The following is a 15,265-nucleotide window of genomic DNA, read 5'->3' on the forward strand; positions in this document are numbered from 1 at the left end:
TCTCTGCTGCACTGTAAACACTGTGTAACCTTTTATCAGCCCACAATATGATAAGATTCAATAGCACAACACGGTGCGAGTCTATTATTGCCCAGAGGAGGTGCACACAGGCTCCTGCAACAGTATTTTCATTTCATGCGGAGAAGCCCTCGCCTCGATTATCTATCTCTGACACCTCTATAAATGTCTGCTCCGCCGCGCCGATGGAAAACCTCCCCCCAGTCACTCATACATATTTATGCAGCATATGATACAGCAAAGCAGAGCTCTCACAAACAAAACTGATCCGTGTGAAGACAAATAGAATCATTAAGGCTCATATGCATAATAAGCAGGCAGAGCTGAGGTTCAGGCTCAGATGGGATTTGAGCTCAGCTTCATGTTCGCTGCTGTCACACGTGGATTCACACACAGAGGCGATGTGACAACATGTGGTCAAACTTCAGGAGGACAGAGTTCCTCATTTCCACAGCGCGTTGTTAGAAACCATCAAATGTATTTATGACTGATTTTATCCAAATTGCCTTGAATTTCCAGTCCCTCTCAGTGTGTGTGGGCACAGAAAACGAGCTCTGATCTGATCTCATGTCCATATGACTTTTATTACAGTACGTTGTATTTCCACCTCTGCTATCACATTAAGATATAGAACCATATGAATTCCTGCTGCACAGTCAAACACGGTGCTGCTGCAAAACCCATTTTCCCTCACACACAGTAACACACACACACACACACACACACACACACACACACACACACACACACACACACACACACACACACACACTCTGCTGCCATCTTGCTGGAGAACGGTTGGTGAAGGCGATTGCAAACAGATGATTTGGGGAAATGCCAGCGCTGTCACATTTATTACTTCTTTAACCTTTCATACTGGACGCTCGGAGGAGACAGTTTTACGGTGCTGCTCGGAAAACAAATAAAAGGCTGCTGTGTTTTGGTCTTCTTGGTGTCTGGCGGATTGAAGTGGGATGTGCTGAATTTTTAGCTCGGTGTAATTAAAGATTGTAGAAACGTGAGTTTGAAGCTCCCTGAAGATCACAGCCGCAGCGTGTCTGTTTTATGGCGATCTGAGTGAAAAAAACACGCTTTCTTTTATTTATTCAGAGTCACCCACATGATAAATTCAGCTGAACAAACAGACGAGATAACCCAGAGCTGGAACAAGCACTCACGTCTTTTACTTCAGGAAAAGTAGAAATACTGCAGTGTAGAAAAACTGTTACACCTCAGAGTGCAGTTCATAATCTTACCTAAACAAAACATTCAAGTACTACGATTAAAATATACTTAAGGTACCAAAAGTAAAAGATAGTACCCCCGCTCACAATAATGTGTATACTTCATTATTGTGCTACAGATTATTTGTGTGTGTGTTGCTTTAATGCTGCAGCTGGAAAAGATTTGACTCCTTCATGAACTGCTGAGTGTCTTAACCTCCAGTAATACATCATCATCTATGACCTGGTTTCTGTTTCATATTAATAATCTGAATCTGTTGTCAGAGAAACGCAGTAAAAATCACAATATTTAAATCTGAAATGTAGCCGAGTAGTACAAGTACATACAAATTGTACTCACTTGAGTAAATGTATGTAGCTGCATGCCAGCCCTGCATGTGAGCTGGTCCAGGAGCAGCTCAGAAGCCCACCCTGCAGACTGAAGCGCTCACCTACCTGCTGGCTTGAATCAAAATGGCGTCGCCCAGCGGGGGACGCCCGGCTCAGCCCGCTGAATGGCGGTCCTGTCGAGGAGCAGCGAAATCGAACTGCGTAACGCCGGGCTGCTGGAAGTGTCTGAGGATGAGCTAATCCTGTTTGCACGGTCCGTCTGGGAGGAAACGGGGGCTGAGAGGAGGTGGGCCGGCCTGCTTTAATACCCCAAAACAGCAGAGTGTGTTTGCAGCGCCGGGCCTCTGAAACGTGGAGCATGAAGCCGCCTTTGTATCTGTGAACCTGAATTAAAGCCTCTGAAGGAGCTTTCACACCGTCGTGAGGCTCTAGAGCTCTCTGGTTCAGATGACCTCACTGTTATCAGCCCTCAGAGGCAGACTGACCACGAGGAAGCATCACACCAAACCCTCAGCGTGAGGGCGAGAGCTCGGCCTCGCCGCCCGTTTCAGGAAGGAGCCTCGTCCAACATCTGATGATGGATCAATGACACGTCAGCCTAATCCTCCTCACACACTCGCACACACATATAGAACCACCGAGCAGCTAATCCATGTATGATTTACACAGCTTAGCGACGCACACACACACACACACACACACACACACACACACACACACACACACACACACACACACACGCGCGGTGTGCAGCAGCAGTGTGGGAGGCCTGAACATCTCAATGCCACTTTTGTTACTCACCCATGATAAAACAACGGCGGCCATTTGTGCCACAACTGCTCTGCTGGCCCTCACAGCTCGTCGCTGACAGGCTGGTAGACGGAGGGAGGCATGTGGAGCTTCAGTCTGCACCACCCACCACCGTCAGCCACCGTCCGTGTGTGTGTGTGTGTGTGTGTGTGTGTGCAACACATGTATACAAGCCTGAATGCATGTCAGCCTTTGCTTGTGTGCTCGATTGCTGCCTGCCTGCCTGCATGTGTGTGTGTGTGTGTGTGTGTGTGTGTGTGTGTGTGTGTGTGTGAGAGTGAGTTACTGGGTGGAGGATGTGAACACAGAGCTTTCCTGTTTCTCGGTTCCCTCGACGTCCCACCAGGCCGTCCGCCGAGCGCAGAGCTGCAGTCGATGAGCAGGACTCGTCGAGCTGCTGCTGATCGATCGATTGTATTGATTCTGATCAATGCTGCGCAGTTCGTCTGATCAGTGCGTTCCTCTTTCAGCTCTTCACTGTACTTCCTCTCTGTAGCTTTCTGAGTAAATTCTGCTGGAAGTGATTTCAATGTTTTTAAGATTTCATTTTAATTTCAGCATAAAGACGCTGAATTTAGTCTGTGATTAAAAAGTGTGTGTTCTGTGTGTTACTACAGGAAAGCATGACGTCATCAAAATAAAAGGTCACAATCTGAAGTTACTGACTCAAAAATACAGAAAATTCAGTTTATAGTTTTCTTTAAATTAACTAGTCCTCAAAAACAATAAAATGATCTTTTACAGCATTATTTTCTGTGTAAAAATGTCATTATGAGGTGAAACTTATATTTTTGGATTAGTTCAATGTGAACATGTTCAGAGGATTAATTTCTGCATGAAAATAAAGATAAAACCAAAAGATTTAAGTTTCTGAACAAAAAAATAAACAAAAAAAACTTTTAAATTGCTTACTTACTAAAATTTGGCTTATTTTTTGTGATTTGTTGAGAAAAAATAAGAAATAATTCTGTTTTGATAATGTAAACCAAAACTCAGCAGTGTGGATCTGATCCTGGGTCAGCCGTCCTGCTCTGTAGACCCTGACCCACACAGGCAAAGCGAAGTCAAAGCAGCTTTGTCTTTCTTTTTTAATTCTTGAGTAAATGAGAGTGTGTGTTTTGATACTGTACATCATGCAGTTGTTGGGGGGGGGGGGGGGGGGGTGCTGCTGCCTCTCTGTTTATTACCTTCATTTGCATGTAAATTAAAGCTGCTTTGTAGCCGCGGGGCCGGCCGTGTGGCCACTGTCTGTACTCTGCAGTCCCTCTGCTTCACATGTACAAACACAGTCCAGCACCACACACACACACACACACACACACACACACACACACACACACACACACACACACACACACACACTCACACTCACATATATACATACAGTCTTGTGTAATTGGTAGGGAAATGTTAATTTGTCTAATTGTTTTGAAATTTGCATCACACACTGATTTCACACACTTCGCTTTTATTATGCAATTATGCATGCATGGACTGAAAAAGCAGAATAAATTATATTATCCTATCTGTGTGCTTCTATTGGATAATTACAGAGGCCTGCACGAAGGCGCACCTCCTCCTCCTCTTCCCTGCAGATCTGAGGCCAGCAGCAGGCTGGAGGAAAACAGGTAGAGGCAGAGATCCAGTCAGCCTGTCACAACATTTACCTTTGAATTTGACAAATTGATCCCAGACTACTGTTCGCCTCTACTTTCAGAGGGGGGGGATACTTTCTTTGGACAGGCTCCAGAGCGATTATAGAAGAGACAAACTCTTCCTATAAGGGAAGCATGAAGCTCCAGATGACAGATGACCTCCAGGCTGCAGGAAATAGCCGGGTACCATCAGGAAGATGCTCACTCGATAAGTAATTTGGCCAGAAATAATTACACAGAGGACGAGCAGCTCAGCTCTCAGTTTACATGTGAGCAGCTTCACAGGAAAAACTGCTTCTATCTATCTATCTATCTATCTATCTATCTATCTATCTATCTATCTATCTATCTATCTATCTATCTATCTATCTATCTATCTATCTATCTATCTATCTATCTATCTATCTATCTATATTCAGTCATACAAAGTGATTTTTGGAGCGTTCCTGCAGGATAAATAAAGTCTCTCTGTATAAAAACCTGTGTGTTCGTCGTCGCTGCAGAAATATGAATAAAGTTTTTCAGTCTGACATAAAGCTGATGGGTCAAACAGGCAGATAGTTGGAGGAAGCTGAAGTGATGATTCATTCACTGCTCAGAGTGACCGGAGGGCATCTGTCCGTCCAACATATCTTTTCTTTTTAGACTCACATCTGCTGTGTGTGTGTTTAAAGCTTCCTGCTCTAATTCAGAGCGGCGCGTTTGTTTTTGATGAAAACAGCTGATAGATGGAGAAAAAAAGAAAAAAGAAAAAACATGAATTGTTTTGAGGTTTTTTTCCTTTTTGGTTCTTTTTTTTTTTAGAAAGTTTTTTGCTTCCATTGACAGAAACTACCAATTTAAAATAAACAATTAAAATGTTAAATATAGTTTTTCCCTCGTTTTTTTTTTTTTGGCTTACTTCTTTATTAAACTTCAAATAATTCACTTTTTAAAAGGAGAATAATTCTTTCTTGTTAATTTGCCTGAATATCATAAAAATGTTGAATTAATTAACGTCAGATTATCTAAATGTGTATTTAAAGTCTTTAAAACAAAACAAAAAAACCTACTGTCATAATTTACTGTAATTCATTTAAAAGAGAAGCAGAATTTTACTGACAGATAGTTTGAATTATTATTTGTCAGCAGTGTGTTTAAATCCACTGGTTAATGGTTTTGAAGGAGGTTCGTTTCAGCTCGGACTGAAACTAAACGTCAGAAACAAGAATGAAACTAGACAAAAAGCTTGAAACAGTGTCAGATTTCCGTGTTACTATTTGAGACGTTAACTTTTAGATATGAAACCAGTCCGGACACACAGGCCTCGTGTCAGCCTGCTGGATTCAGCTCCAGGTCTCCGCGTGTCGGCGGGTTTTGGGGCGTCACGTCGGGATGAGATCTCGGACGCGGACTCGGCCTGGAGCCGCGCGGCCGCCTCCTCTGATCGTCTCACAAACACACACAAAGGAAGCTCTCCTCTCCTGCAGCTCCGACACCGCTGCATGTTTATTCCAGGCCCGCAGAGGGCTGGCCGATGAAATGAGTGAACACAGAGACGAAGAGGCAATTTCATGCTCCGCAACGCTTTGAACAGCGCTGATAGCGGCGCGGCGCGGCGCGCGGCGCGGTGCAGCGCGCGGCGCAGACTCACCTCCTTTCCAAAGACCTATGAATATGGATTCAGTTGTCCCACTCACTTGAACCAATGAGCTGCGACCCCCTCCTCACACACACACACACACACACACACACACACACACACACACACACACACACACACACACACACACACACACACACGCCTCCATTTATTAATTGAATATTCGGCGTCACTCACCAGAAAAAATGGGTCAGTGTGTTTCTGAGGATTTTTCTTTTTCCAATAAAAAAGTGTTTATTTGGAAACATGGTTTAAATGTACAGCATACACCCTCCCCACCCCCACCCTCTTGCTTTTCTTCCGGGGGGGCAGCTAACATATATGTCAGATAGTCTGAATAAAGCCACAGCAGAGGACATGAGGAGGGGGCACGCGCTCCAGGTGAGGTTCGGCCCGGAAGTCTCGTGTGTCCCCGCTGGAGGAGCTGTGATAATCCTAAAGATGTCAAACACCGCGGCGACACGTGAAGGAGCAGCTCAGACTCTGAGGTCCAGACGTTCAGCTGCACGCAAACAGGAAGTGAAAGAAGCTTTTTATTGGTCTGATCTTTGTGTGTTTATAAACGTGAGCTCGCGCTGCAGAAAATTCAATGTTCTATCAATAAAATATTCCTCTAATACTGATCATGAGGGCCAGAATGGTTCAAAAATCGACCTTTCTGTCTGATTATTTGGATTTTTCAATTTTATTTCTCCTCTTAATTATTCTTTGAAATTTTCTGCGCGCTGTGATTTTTTCTCCACATCACCAGAAGAGATCCTGGTGGGAGAAGATCAATACTTTATTTATTTCATCTATTTACTGGCCGAAAATAGTCGAATTGAAATATTTGGACTCTAAAAATAGTGAATCAATGGTGATCCACGTGTTTCTGTATCTGCAGCAGCTAAACTCCTCTGAAATGACTGAACTCTGCAGGCCCTCTGAAATAATCCCGGATTATCATCCCTGCGCTGTTTCTTCAGAGTGGCTTCTCTCTAAATGTTCTGTAGGATTATTACAGTTCAAGTTGGTCCAGAAAGCAACAAAACAAACGCCTCGTGGAGCCCGTGGCTTTGGGTGGGTCTGTGGCGGACGGAGGGCCGCTGTGAGCCGCCCGGAACCAAAGCAACATGAGCCGAGGGGACGAGAAACATCAGCCGGGAGGGGGGCTTCTTATGGCTGCGGGTGGGGGACGAAGAGGAGGGGGTCCGCTTCACTCTCAGCTCAGCGGAAACAGAAACGGGCTAAATGGAGGATGTCGCTTTTGTCTCTTTGTCTCTGAAAGTGTCCAGGCTCTGGATTTCCGATAAAATCTTTGGTTTTGCGGTGGCAGGTCAGTCCAGGAGGCCGCAGTCTGTTCTGCTCTACAGTCACTGTGAGGAGGAGGAGGAGGTGAGGAAGAGGAGAGGCTGACAAAACGCGTGGAGGAGATCCGCTCAGCTCCCCCTGCCCATCCTCATCCTCATCCTCATCCTCATCCTCATCATTAAATTAGATATTAGATATTTACAATGTACAGAGCGCGCGCGCGCGCGGAGGAGCGCAGTCCTGTCTCCCCGCGGGGCGGGCCGGCGGGCGGGCGGGTGTGAGCGGGCCGCTCCTCAGTCGCTGTCCTCCTTGTCCTCCTGGATGGTGGTGGTGGAATGGTTGTACAGTCCCTGCGCCATCAGCTGCAGCGCCAGCCCGTTCTTGAAGCCGCTGGCCTTTTTGATCTTGGCCCGCTTGTTCTGAAACCAGATCTTGATCTGGGACTCGTTGAGGTTGAGCTCCTGGGCCAAAGACTGCCGCCGCTGCTCCGTGATGTACCGGTTCACCTGGAACTCCGTCTTCAGTCTCTGCAACTGCTCGGCCGTGAAGGCTGTGCGCGGCCGCTTGTCCTCTTTGCCGCTTTTGGACTTTTTCAGTTTCCGTGTCCTTGGGCCTGCAGTAAGAGCGAAAGGACAGGAGAGCGGAAATATGAATATTCAGCGCGTGAGGAGCTCGTCAGGGCAGTTCATGAGAGAAGAAGAAATGATTTTTATTAACTGCGGTCAGCCAGCATCAGCCTGCGTGCAACACACACACACACACACACACACACACACACACAGGACACAGGACACAATCCCACACGTACACGCGCGCACACTTCCCAAACACGTGTCAAATGGCATTGTTACTATTATTCTTATTATTACTAGTATTACTGCTGTTACCAATAATAATAATAATCATAATCATAATAATAATCATAATAATAACAACATAGTAAAAATAGTAAGAATCATTATTATTACAATAATAATTATTACAATAATTATTATTCCAATAATAACAACCTCAGTTGTTGCAATGCGTCATCACAAATTATAACATCCTGGTTAGTCTTTAGTAGACATTTAAAAGTGCGTTTATAATAATAATAATAATAATAATAATAATAAGAGTAGTAGTAGTAATATTTATTGATATTATATTATATTATATTATATTATATTATATTATATTATATTATATTATATTATATTATGTTTTAGTTTTTTATTGTAGAAGCATCGTAGTTGGGCTGCTCTAAAGCTCTTCTTTATGGTCACATCCAGTCCCGCTCACCTGCGGCCCGTGAACTCGCTCTCTTTACCGCCTTGTTGTTGCAGCTCGGATGAATCCAGCAGCTGAACTCGTGTCTGCTGCAGCGCGCTCGGCACACAGGTGTTAAACACGCGGCACAGGTACCGCATCCTGTCTGAGACCGCGCGGTGTGCTCAGGTAGATCCAAACGCTGCGAGTGTGACGCTGAGCGCAGAGAAAAGCCTCCACACACATTTACAGCTCTTATTTCTACACGAGAGGAAGGTCAGGAAATAATAAAGCCAACAATAAAACGTGAGAATTAAAGATGAGCGACATTAAATCCATTAATTAAAACAGACTTCTGCAGAGGAGGCACATCAGGCGCAAAAGTCCAGAAATATTCCAGATTAAATCCGGATGTCACAGTAAAATAAGAAGATTAATTATTATTAATTATTGGTGTTTGTATTATCACACAGGGATTTATTTATAGACTCTAAAATATTTTAGACTTCAGAAAAAATGCGTCAAAATAAAATGTAAAACAGACTTCTGAGGAGGCAGCAGTCACAGTGAAGCTGAGCTGCGTGACGCTCCGCTGCTCTTTGTGCGTTTTGATGGAACTAAAAGTGATTTCAGCTCTTAATGAATTCAAAATGTCTCCTGCAGACAGAGCCGCAGCTTTCATCTCCATCCTGCTCCATGTCCTCGTGTTTGACTCCAGCAGCTCGCGCTCGAGCTCAGCCGGTCCGCAGAGGACAGCAGGTGTGTCACAGGTGAGAAAGGACTTCTCGTGGACACAACATGTCTGCTGTCCATTGAACGCAGACACGTGTCACATTCAGAGAGGAGCGCGAGCATCTGCACGAGCACAGTCCTGCAGCATCAGGCTGAGAGGGTCCAACAAGACCAGGAGAGTCCAACAGAGAGGAGGCGGCACGAGCTTCACGTTAAAACCAGCAAACACACACACACACACACACACACACACACACACACACACACACACACACACACACACACACACACACACACACACACACACACACACACACAGCTGCAGCCCGTCTGGGTTCATGTTTGTTTTAGATGAATTTTAGTTAATTTTATAAATACATAGATTTAAAAAATATAAAAACATTTTAGAGAAGGTGAGAAATTCACGGAGGAGAAAAAATGTTCACGCTGTTTTGTTTTGATTGTGAATATTTGATTTCTGTTCTTTATGAGTGAAGAGACTCCAGCAGAATCCAGCACAAACTGTAAAATATTAAAATGATTTCATTTCAGTTTGCATGAAATCCTCATCGACAGAGGCCTTTTAATACCTGACTGATATTATCATGAAATTCATAATTATATTACACATTGAATTTAATACTGAAAGGATTTGAAAAGAAATCTGAAGAAGCTGAACTCTGACAATAAAAACAAATACTATTTTATCCTTTTTATTTAAAAATTAAACTTAATTATTATAATTAGACTTACATGTTTTACAGCAGGATTAAGGTTCATTTCAATTTTTCATTTAGGTTTTAAGGATGATGGTAAAAATAAAACTGTGTCAAATATGAGCAAACGTTTTCTAAAACAATAATTATTTCCCGCGTTATTTTCTTAAAAAACTGATTTATTGCTGCATGAGAGATTCATTTATGTCGCCGCTTTTATTTGATTTTAGAAAAAGGAGAATTAAGACTTGTGCAGCGAATACAAAGCGTGTTTAAGGTGGTATTATTCCTCCTTTATAAAAACACATTGTTGCTCTTCGTGAAACTTTTGCCTTACCAGATGAGGGCCTGTCCGAGTACCGGGTGCAGTAGACCCAGGCGGGCCAGAGCAGCGGCTGGGCCTCCGGCGTGGCTGCCCCGGTGCCGTTCAGCACCACCAGCGACGACGAGGTGTTCTCCCCGGCCCCGCCGCCAGTCCTCTCCTCGGCTTTCACGCCGCTGGCCCCGGTGGAGACGGCGGCCGCTGCGGTTCCTCCGACGCTGCCGTTGCTCTTTTTGGGACTCGCCAAAGAGGTGGAGGAGGTGGAGGACGAAGTGCTGTCAGTGCTGCAGTTGGAGTCCTGGCACGGCGTCCCGGGAAGGCTCGGCCTGCTGACCACTGGGTGGACGCGCTCCCGGCCGGAGGTCTGCGCCCTCTCCCGCGGGCCCAGGCCGTGCTCCTTCTTGCAGCCGAAGTCCGGCCGCAAAATGTTGTCGATGAAAAAGTTGGTGGTTCTGTGGGCCTGCTGGGCGACCTGCAGCGGCAGTATGGGCGGCGAGGGCAGGCTGGGAGACGGGGAGACGCTCTCTCCCTCGCTGCTATCCGTGCTGTTCAGATCCCGCTGCTCCTCCATCGCTGCTTCTCTGAAGAACGTGGCTTCTGCTCTCTCAATCCACTTCCACTTTGTGGGCCTGTGTTTGTATCCAAAATATGACAACAGGAAGCACTAAAACATAGTTATTTTCTCCCCGGAATATTGCTGGATGCTGTAATTATTTGCAAACTGTGGACATCCTGCTTGCGTAAAGGCGCTCCGGCGCGTCATGGTCGGTGACTTACTATCAGACTGGCTATGGTTGCTATTGCGCGTTGCTCTCACACACCCAGAGCTTTTCACCGCTGTATGACAGTCGGATCTTCACAAAGTCCCCACATCGAATTACCGTGCGCACATACACACACACTTACACACACTCACACACACCAACCGGAGGCGCATGAATAACAAGCAAAGCGCAGCGGGCCAATCACCGACCGGGACACTTTTGGACACGGGGTGACGATGTCCAATAATGTCAGGCGTCTCTGAGCCAAGAGGGGAGCCGTGGAGCAGCGAGCAGGCTTCACAGAGAAACCAAACAAGAGATTATCACTGCTCCGCGCCTTCAGCCTTGTTACGGTGTATCTGTTACATCTTCCACAGCTGAGGGAGAGCAGGAGAGGAGCTGCACAAACACGCGCACGCCGTCCCCGCGGCTGTCTGCTGGAGGCTTTGGATGAAATTCAACTGCTCACCTCCACATAGTTTACTTTCAGCTGCAGAGCGGCGCACGTTGAGTCCAGCTGGCCAGTTTTCAGTGAAATGTTTGTGATCAGCTGCAGCGTCCCGCGTGCGCAGATCTGACAGAATTACGGTTTAATGTGGTTCAACCCGGTGCACAGGGCGAGCCGGACTCCTCTGACACACACACACACACACACACACACACACACACACACACACACACACACACACACACACAGTGTTGTGATGGAGATAGGCCTACAGCTGCGCTCCAGCAGCACCGACCATCTCCTTTTTTCTTATGTTTGATCCAAACCAAACACCTCCTACGTCTTCATATGCGTCCACTCAACACGCGCGCACCTCCGGCTTTGATGCACCCCCATCTCCCGTGTTTCCTCCTCCTTTCTGGGGTACAGGCACCATTGTCAGCCGGTATTCTTTCCAGGCCGAGCTGTGGAAAAGCGCGCTCTTATCTCCCGGTGAGAGAGAGGAGCTGCCGGCGGATAATTTATAGGTTTTAATTACTCCGTATTCCGCCTGATCAGCCGGACGTTCATCACCTGGCTGCGGGAGAAAAGCGACTCAAAGCCTCTGTCACCGTCAGCGCGCGGAACACTTCATCAAAGCGCGCGCAAAGTGGGCCGATAGAATAATAAATGCAACATAAGAGACAGGCGCGCTGCAGAGCGCGCTTCAAGGTGTTAATGGAAAAGCCTGAAAGCAGAGAGACTGAACGGAGGAACAACTTAATTGGTCTAATTCATATGAAGGCATTTGTTTGATTTTTAAGGTGAGGCTGGAGGCCTGAGGCGCCTCTTCCACCAACAACACACACGTCCGCAGTGATGTCTGCAGTCCAGAAACGGAGAAATTCACCATCAGTCGCAATAATAATCAATTCCTATCTGACACTCACTAATTATCCGTCTCTCTTCAGATGCTTTTACCACCTTTAGTGTCAATATTCCTCTAATAATCCTGAGATATTCCTCCAAAGACTCAGCGCGCTGTGATTTATTTCACACAACAGAAATATTCACAGGTTTTTCATTTGTTTTATTTATTTCTTATTTTCACCAGAAATGGTTCCGCGCTGTTCATAATGTATGAATCCTATGGGAAACATGTTGTTTGTGTGTCCTGTGACTGCTTCATGCTGTTTACCTCCGTGTTCCTCTAACAATCCTTCAGTATCTGTCACCTTTAAGGTTTTTTATTTTGTGCTGCTAAAACACGGAAATGTAAATATAGACCAACAATACTGTTTATTAATATTACTGTTAATTTTTTTTATTTGCATCTCTGCAGTTTGTCATCGTGACGATTATCATCACAGCTGATGTGAAGCCTGAAGGAGTGTAAACAAGAAACAGGTTTCTGCTGCTTTCACCTCTAATCACCACACACACACACACACACACACACACACACACACACACACACACACACACACACACACACACACACACACACTCAAACCACCTTCAGTCTTCTTAAATCGTGCAGAGAAGACGCGCCTGAAGGATCCGCAGCAGCGGCTGAAGATGAAAAGGTCAAAATAATATAATTTTTATTTATTTGTTTTTAATAAATCCGCAGAATAAACAGGGAGGCGCGCGCTGTTCTTTTTCGTTGCTGTCTGCTGTCATCTGTCACCTACTGTCCATCGGTGAGGACAGGGGCATTGTGGGACATTATTCCAAACGAAAAACAGAAAGAGGACGAATTTTACACCTTTAAAAAATAATTTCAGAATTTTGAAATAATAAATGTTCCAGCTGGAAGCTAAAAGAAACGCATCTGGATCGAACACACACTTTAATTATATTATTAATAATAATAATCCTGACAGTCACAGACGATGAGAAACTATTAAACACCAAAATAATTATCAAAAGCACCAAAGTGAGACATGAGCCGCGGCTCGCTGAGACAGTGGACACTGAGCAGGAGCTCGAGGCTTTAGACTGAGCTGTTTGGACACAGAGACAGTCCAGCAGGTGTCCAGCTGACCTGAGGACAGCTGAGGACTGAACCGTGGACCTGAAGCTGAAACAGGCTGCAGGCAGGGAGCAGCTTTCCGGCTTTCTGCTCAGGTCTTCTTCAGTTTGGTGGAATCTGAATTTTCTGCATCAAAGACTGAAAATCAAATAAATAATAAAATGGAAATTTAAGCGAATATTTCGGGAACATTCAGCAGCTTTACCAGAAACGTCTGATTCAGTGAGGAAATAAAATCTGGACGGCAAAGTAGAAAAAACAGCAGAAGAAGAAGAAGAAGAAGAAAAAAAAAAAAAGGTTGTTTTCTGTCTGCAGCCGGAAGTGACGTCAGTGCTGACCCTCTTGAAATTCGCCTCCACTGTCCGCTCCTCACTTTTATTTATTTTTATTTCTATTTATCAGTTTTATCATCGCACGAGAGCCTTTTCACAACCCAAACACAGAGGAGCCTGAAGGCCAGAGAGGGAAGTGATGTCAGAGCGACACCTGGCGGCCAGGGACAGGAACAGGTGCAACAACAAACCACCCACCTGTGACACTGCATCACAGTCAGCTGCAGGCCCGTGGATGCGTTCCTCTCTCTCTCTCTCTCTCTCTCACACACACACACACACACACACACACACACACACACACACACACACACAGCAGAACAAACAAACAAACATCAGCTCACTGAAACGTTTCATGCAGGTAAAAGATGAAATTTAAAAAAGGAGGTTTAAGCTGCAGCGGAGCAGGAGGAACCTCTGCGTGTGCTTTCAGGTGAGAACATGCAGCATGTTGAGGATTCACTCTGTGAGCACGAGAAAACACAACACCTGCTCACTGAAAAAGAACCAGGTGTGGTCAGAGAAAGTGAGCGCGAGGCTTCAGCCGCACCGTGAACGTCACGTGAGGTTCCCGTTTTAAAGTCAGATGAAAGCTGAAATCCAGCTTTCTTCTTTTTAAACGGACTCTGAAACATCTGTCTGCTGTTGTGGTGAAGATGCTCTGCAGCGCCGCCCAGAGGGGAGGAAGCGGAACAGGTTTCCAGAGAGTGAGGGGGCTGCACCGACGGTCTCTGGAGGGGGGCAGAGCTGGTCTGAGGACCCGAGTGTCCCCTGCAGTAAACAGAGACTTTATTGGTTTGTTTGTATGATTTTATCTTCTCTTCTTCTGTGGTGGTTCAGCAGCACTGATGGAGAATGAACGCGACCAGCTCTTAGTGTTTACACCCTCCTGTGGCTGTGATGGACACACATGCATCAAACACACCAACAGCTCAGCGTCAGCGGGCTGGAATGAGCTTCCACTTTTCAGAGAGGTCAAAGGTCAGGGCGTGACAAGAAAACAAACCGAGAGAAGAAATAAAGTGACGGAGAAATTAAAGCTGAGACAAGTGGAAACTCTGAGGAGTAACAGAGGGAGGAAGTGACTTTACCTCCACCTCGTACTGTAAGAGAGAGAGAAGCTGCAAAGAGTCTGATCTCCTCTTCATCTCCTCTTCATCCTCAGCAGCTTCATGATCAACACTTCACACGCTGGCGAACCTGAAGACGTCAGTCCACGTGTCCTTACCATAAAGCACGCTGAGCTTCTATGAATAAACTCCTCTCCTCGCTCGGTTCGATGTCCTGTCCTAACAGTGGCGGTAAAGGGAAGCAGAGGTCAGCTCAGGGTCGTCGGACATGTGCGGTGATGATCCAACGCCTCCGCAGGCACTCACACGTAACACTGAGTCACAGAGACGAGAATAAAAACTGTTCTCTCTTCTGCGGTTTCATATTTAACTCAAAAGGACCCAGAATTAAAATTTATTTCCAGCTCGGTTTTATTTATAAAATGTCAAATCAGAACGGAAGCTGTCTCAGGAGACGGTCCACGTGGATCAGCGTTAGACTCTGAACTGTACAGAGACATGAGAGAGGGACATGCTCAGCAGGGACAACAACAATAACGCTATGATAATAATAGACGTGTGACTCCTAATACAGCAGTATGTGATAGTATAAGTACACGTATGTGTATGATGTACATGTATATTTTGACT

At 45.6% G+C, this 15,265-nt stretch overlaps 1 protein-coding gene across 1 annotated transcript; it reads right to left on the reverse strand.

Annotated features, from left to right (window-relative positions):
- Nucleotides 1–5,924: 5,924 nt before the first annotated feature.
- Nucleotides 5,925–10,836, reverse strand: LOC139340349 (homeobox protein engrailed-1-B-like). Its single transcript, XM_070976132.1, has 2 exons — nt 10,023–10,836; nt 5,925–7,602 (listed from the first exon to the last, which is right to left on the reverse strand). The coding sequence occupies exons 1-2, from the start codon at nt 10,576–10,578 to the stop codon at nt 7,283–7,285; spliced, it is 876 nt and encodes a 291-aa protein (XP_070832233.1). The 5' UTR covers nt 10,579–10,836; the 3' UTR covers nt 5,925–7,282.
- Nucleotides 10,837–15,265: the final 4,429 nt, after the last annotated feature.

The sequence above is a fragment of the Chaetodon trifascialis genome, chromosome 12, assembly GCF_039877785.1.
Source record: "Chaetodon trifascialis isolate fChaTrf1 chromosome 12, fChaTrf1.hap1, whole genome shotgun sequence".
Taxonomy (NCBI): domain Eukaryota; kingdom Metazoa; phylum Chordata; class Actinopteri; order Chaetodontiformes; family Chaetodontidae; genus Chaetodon; species Chaetodon trifascialis.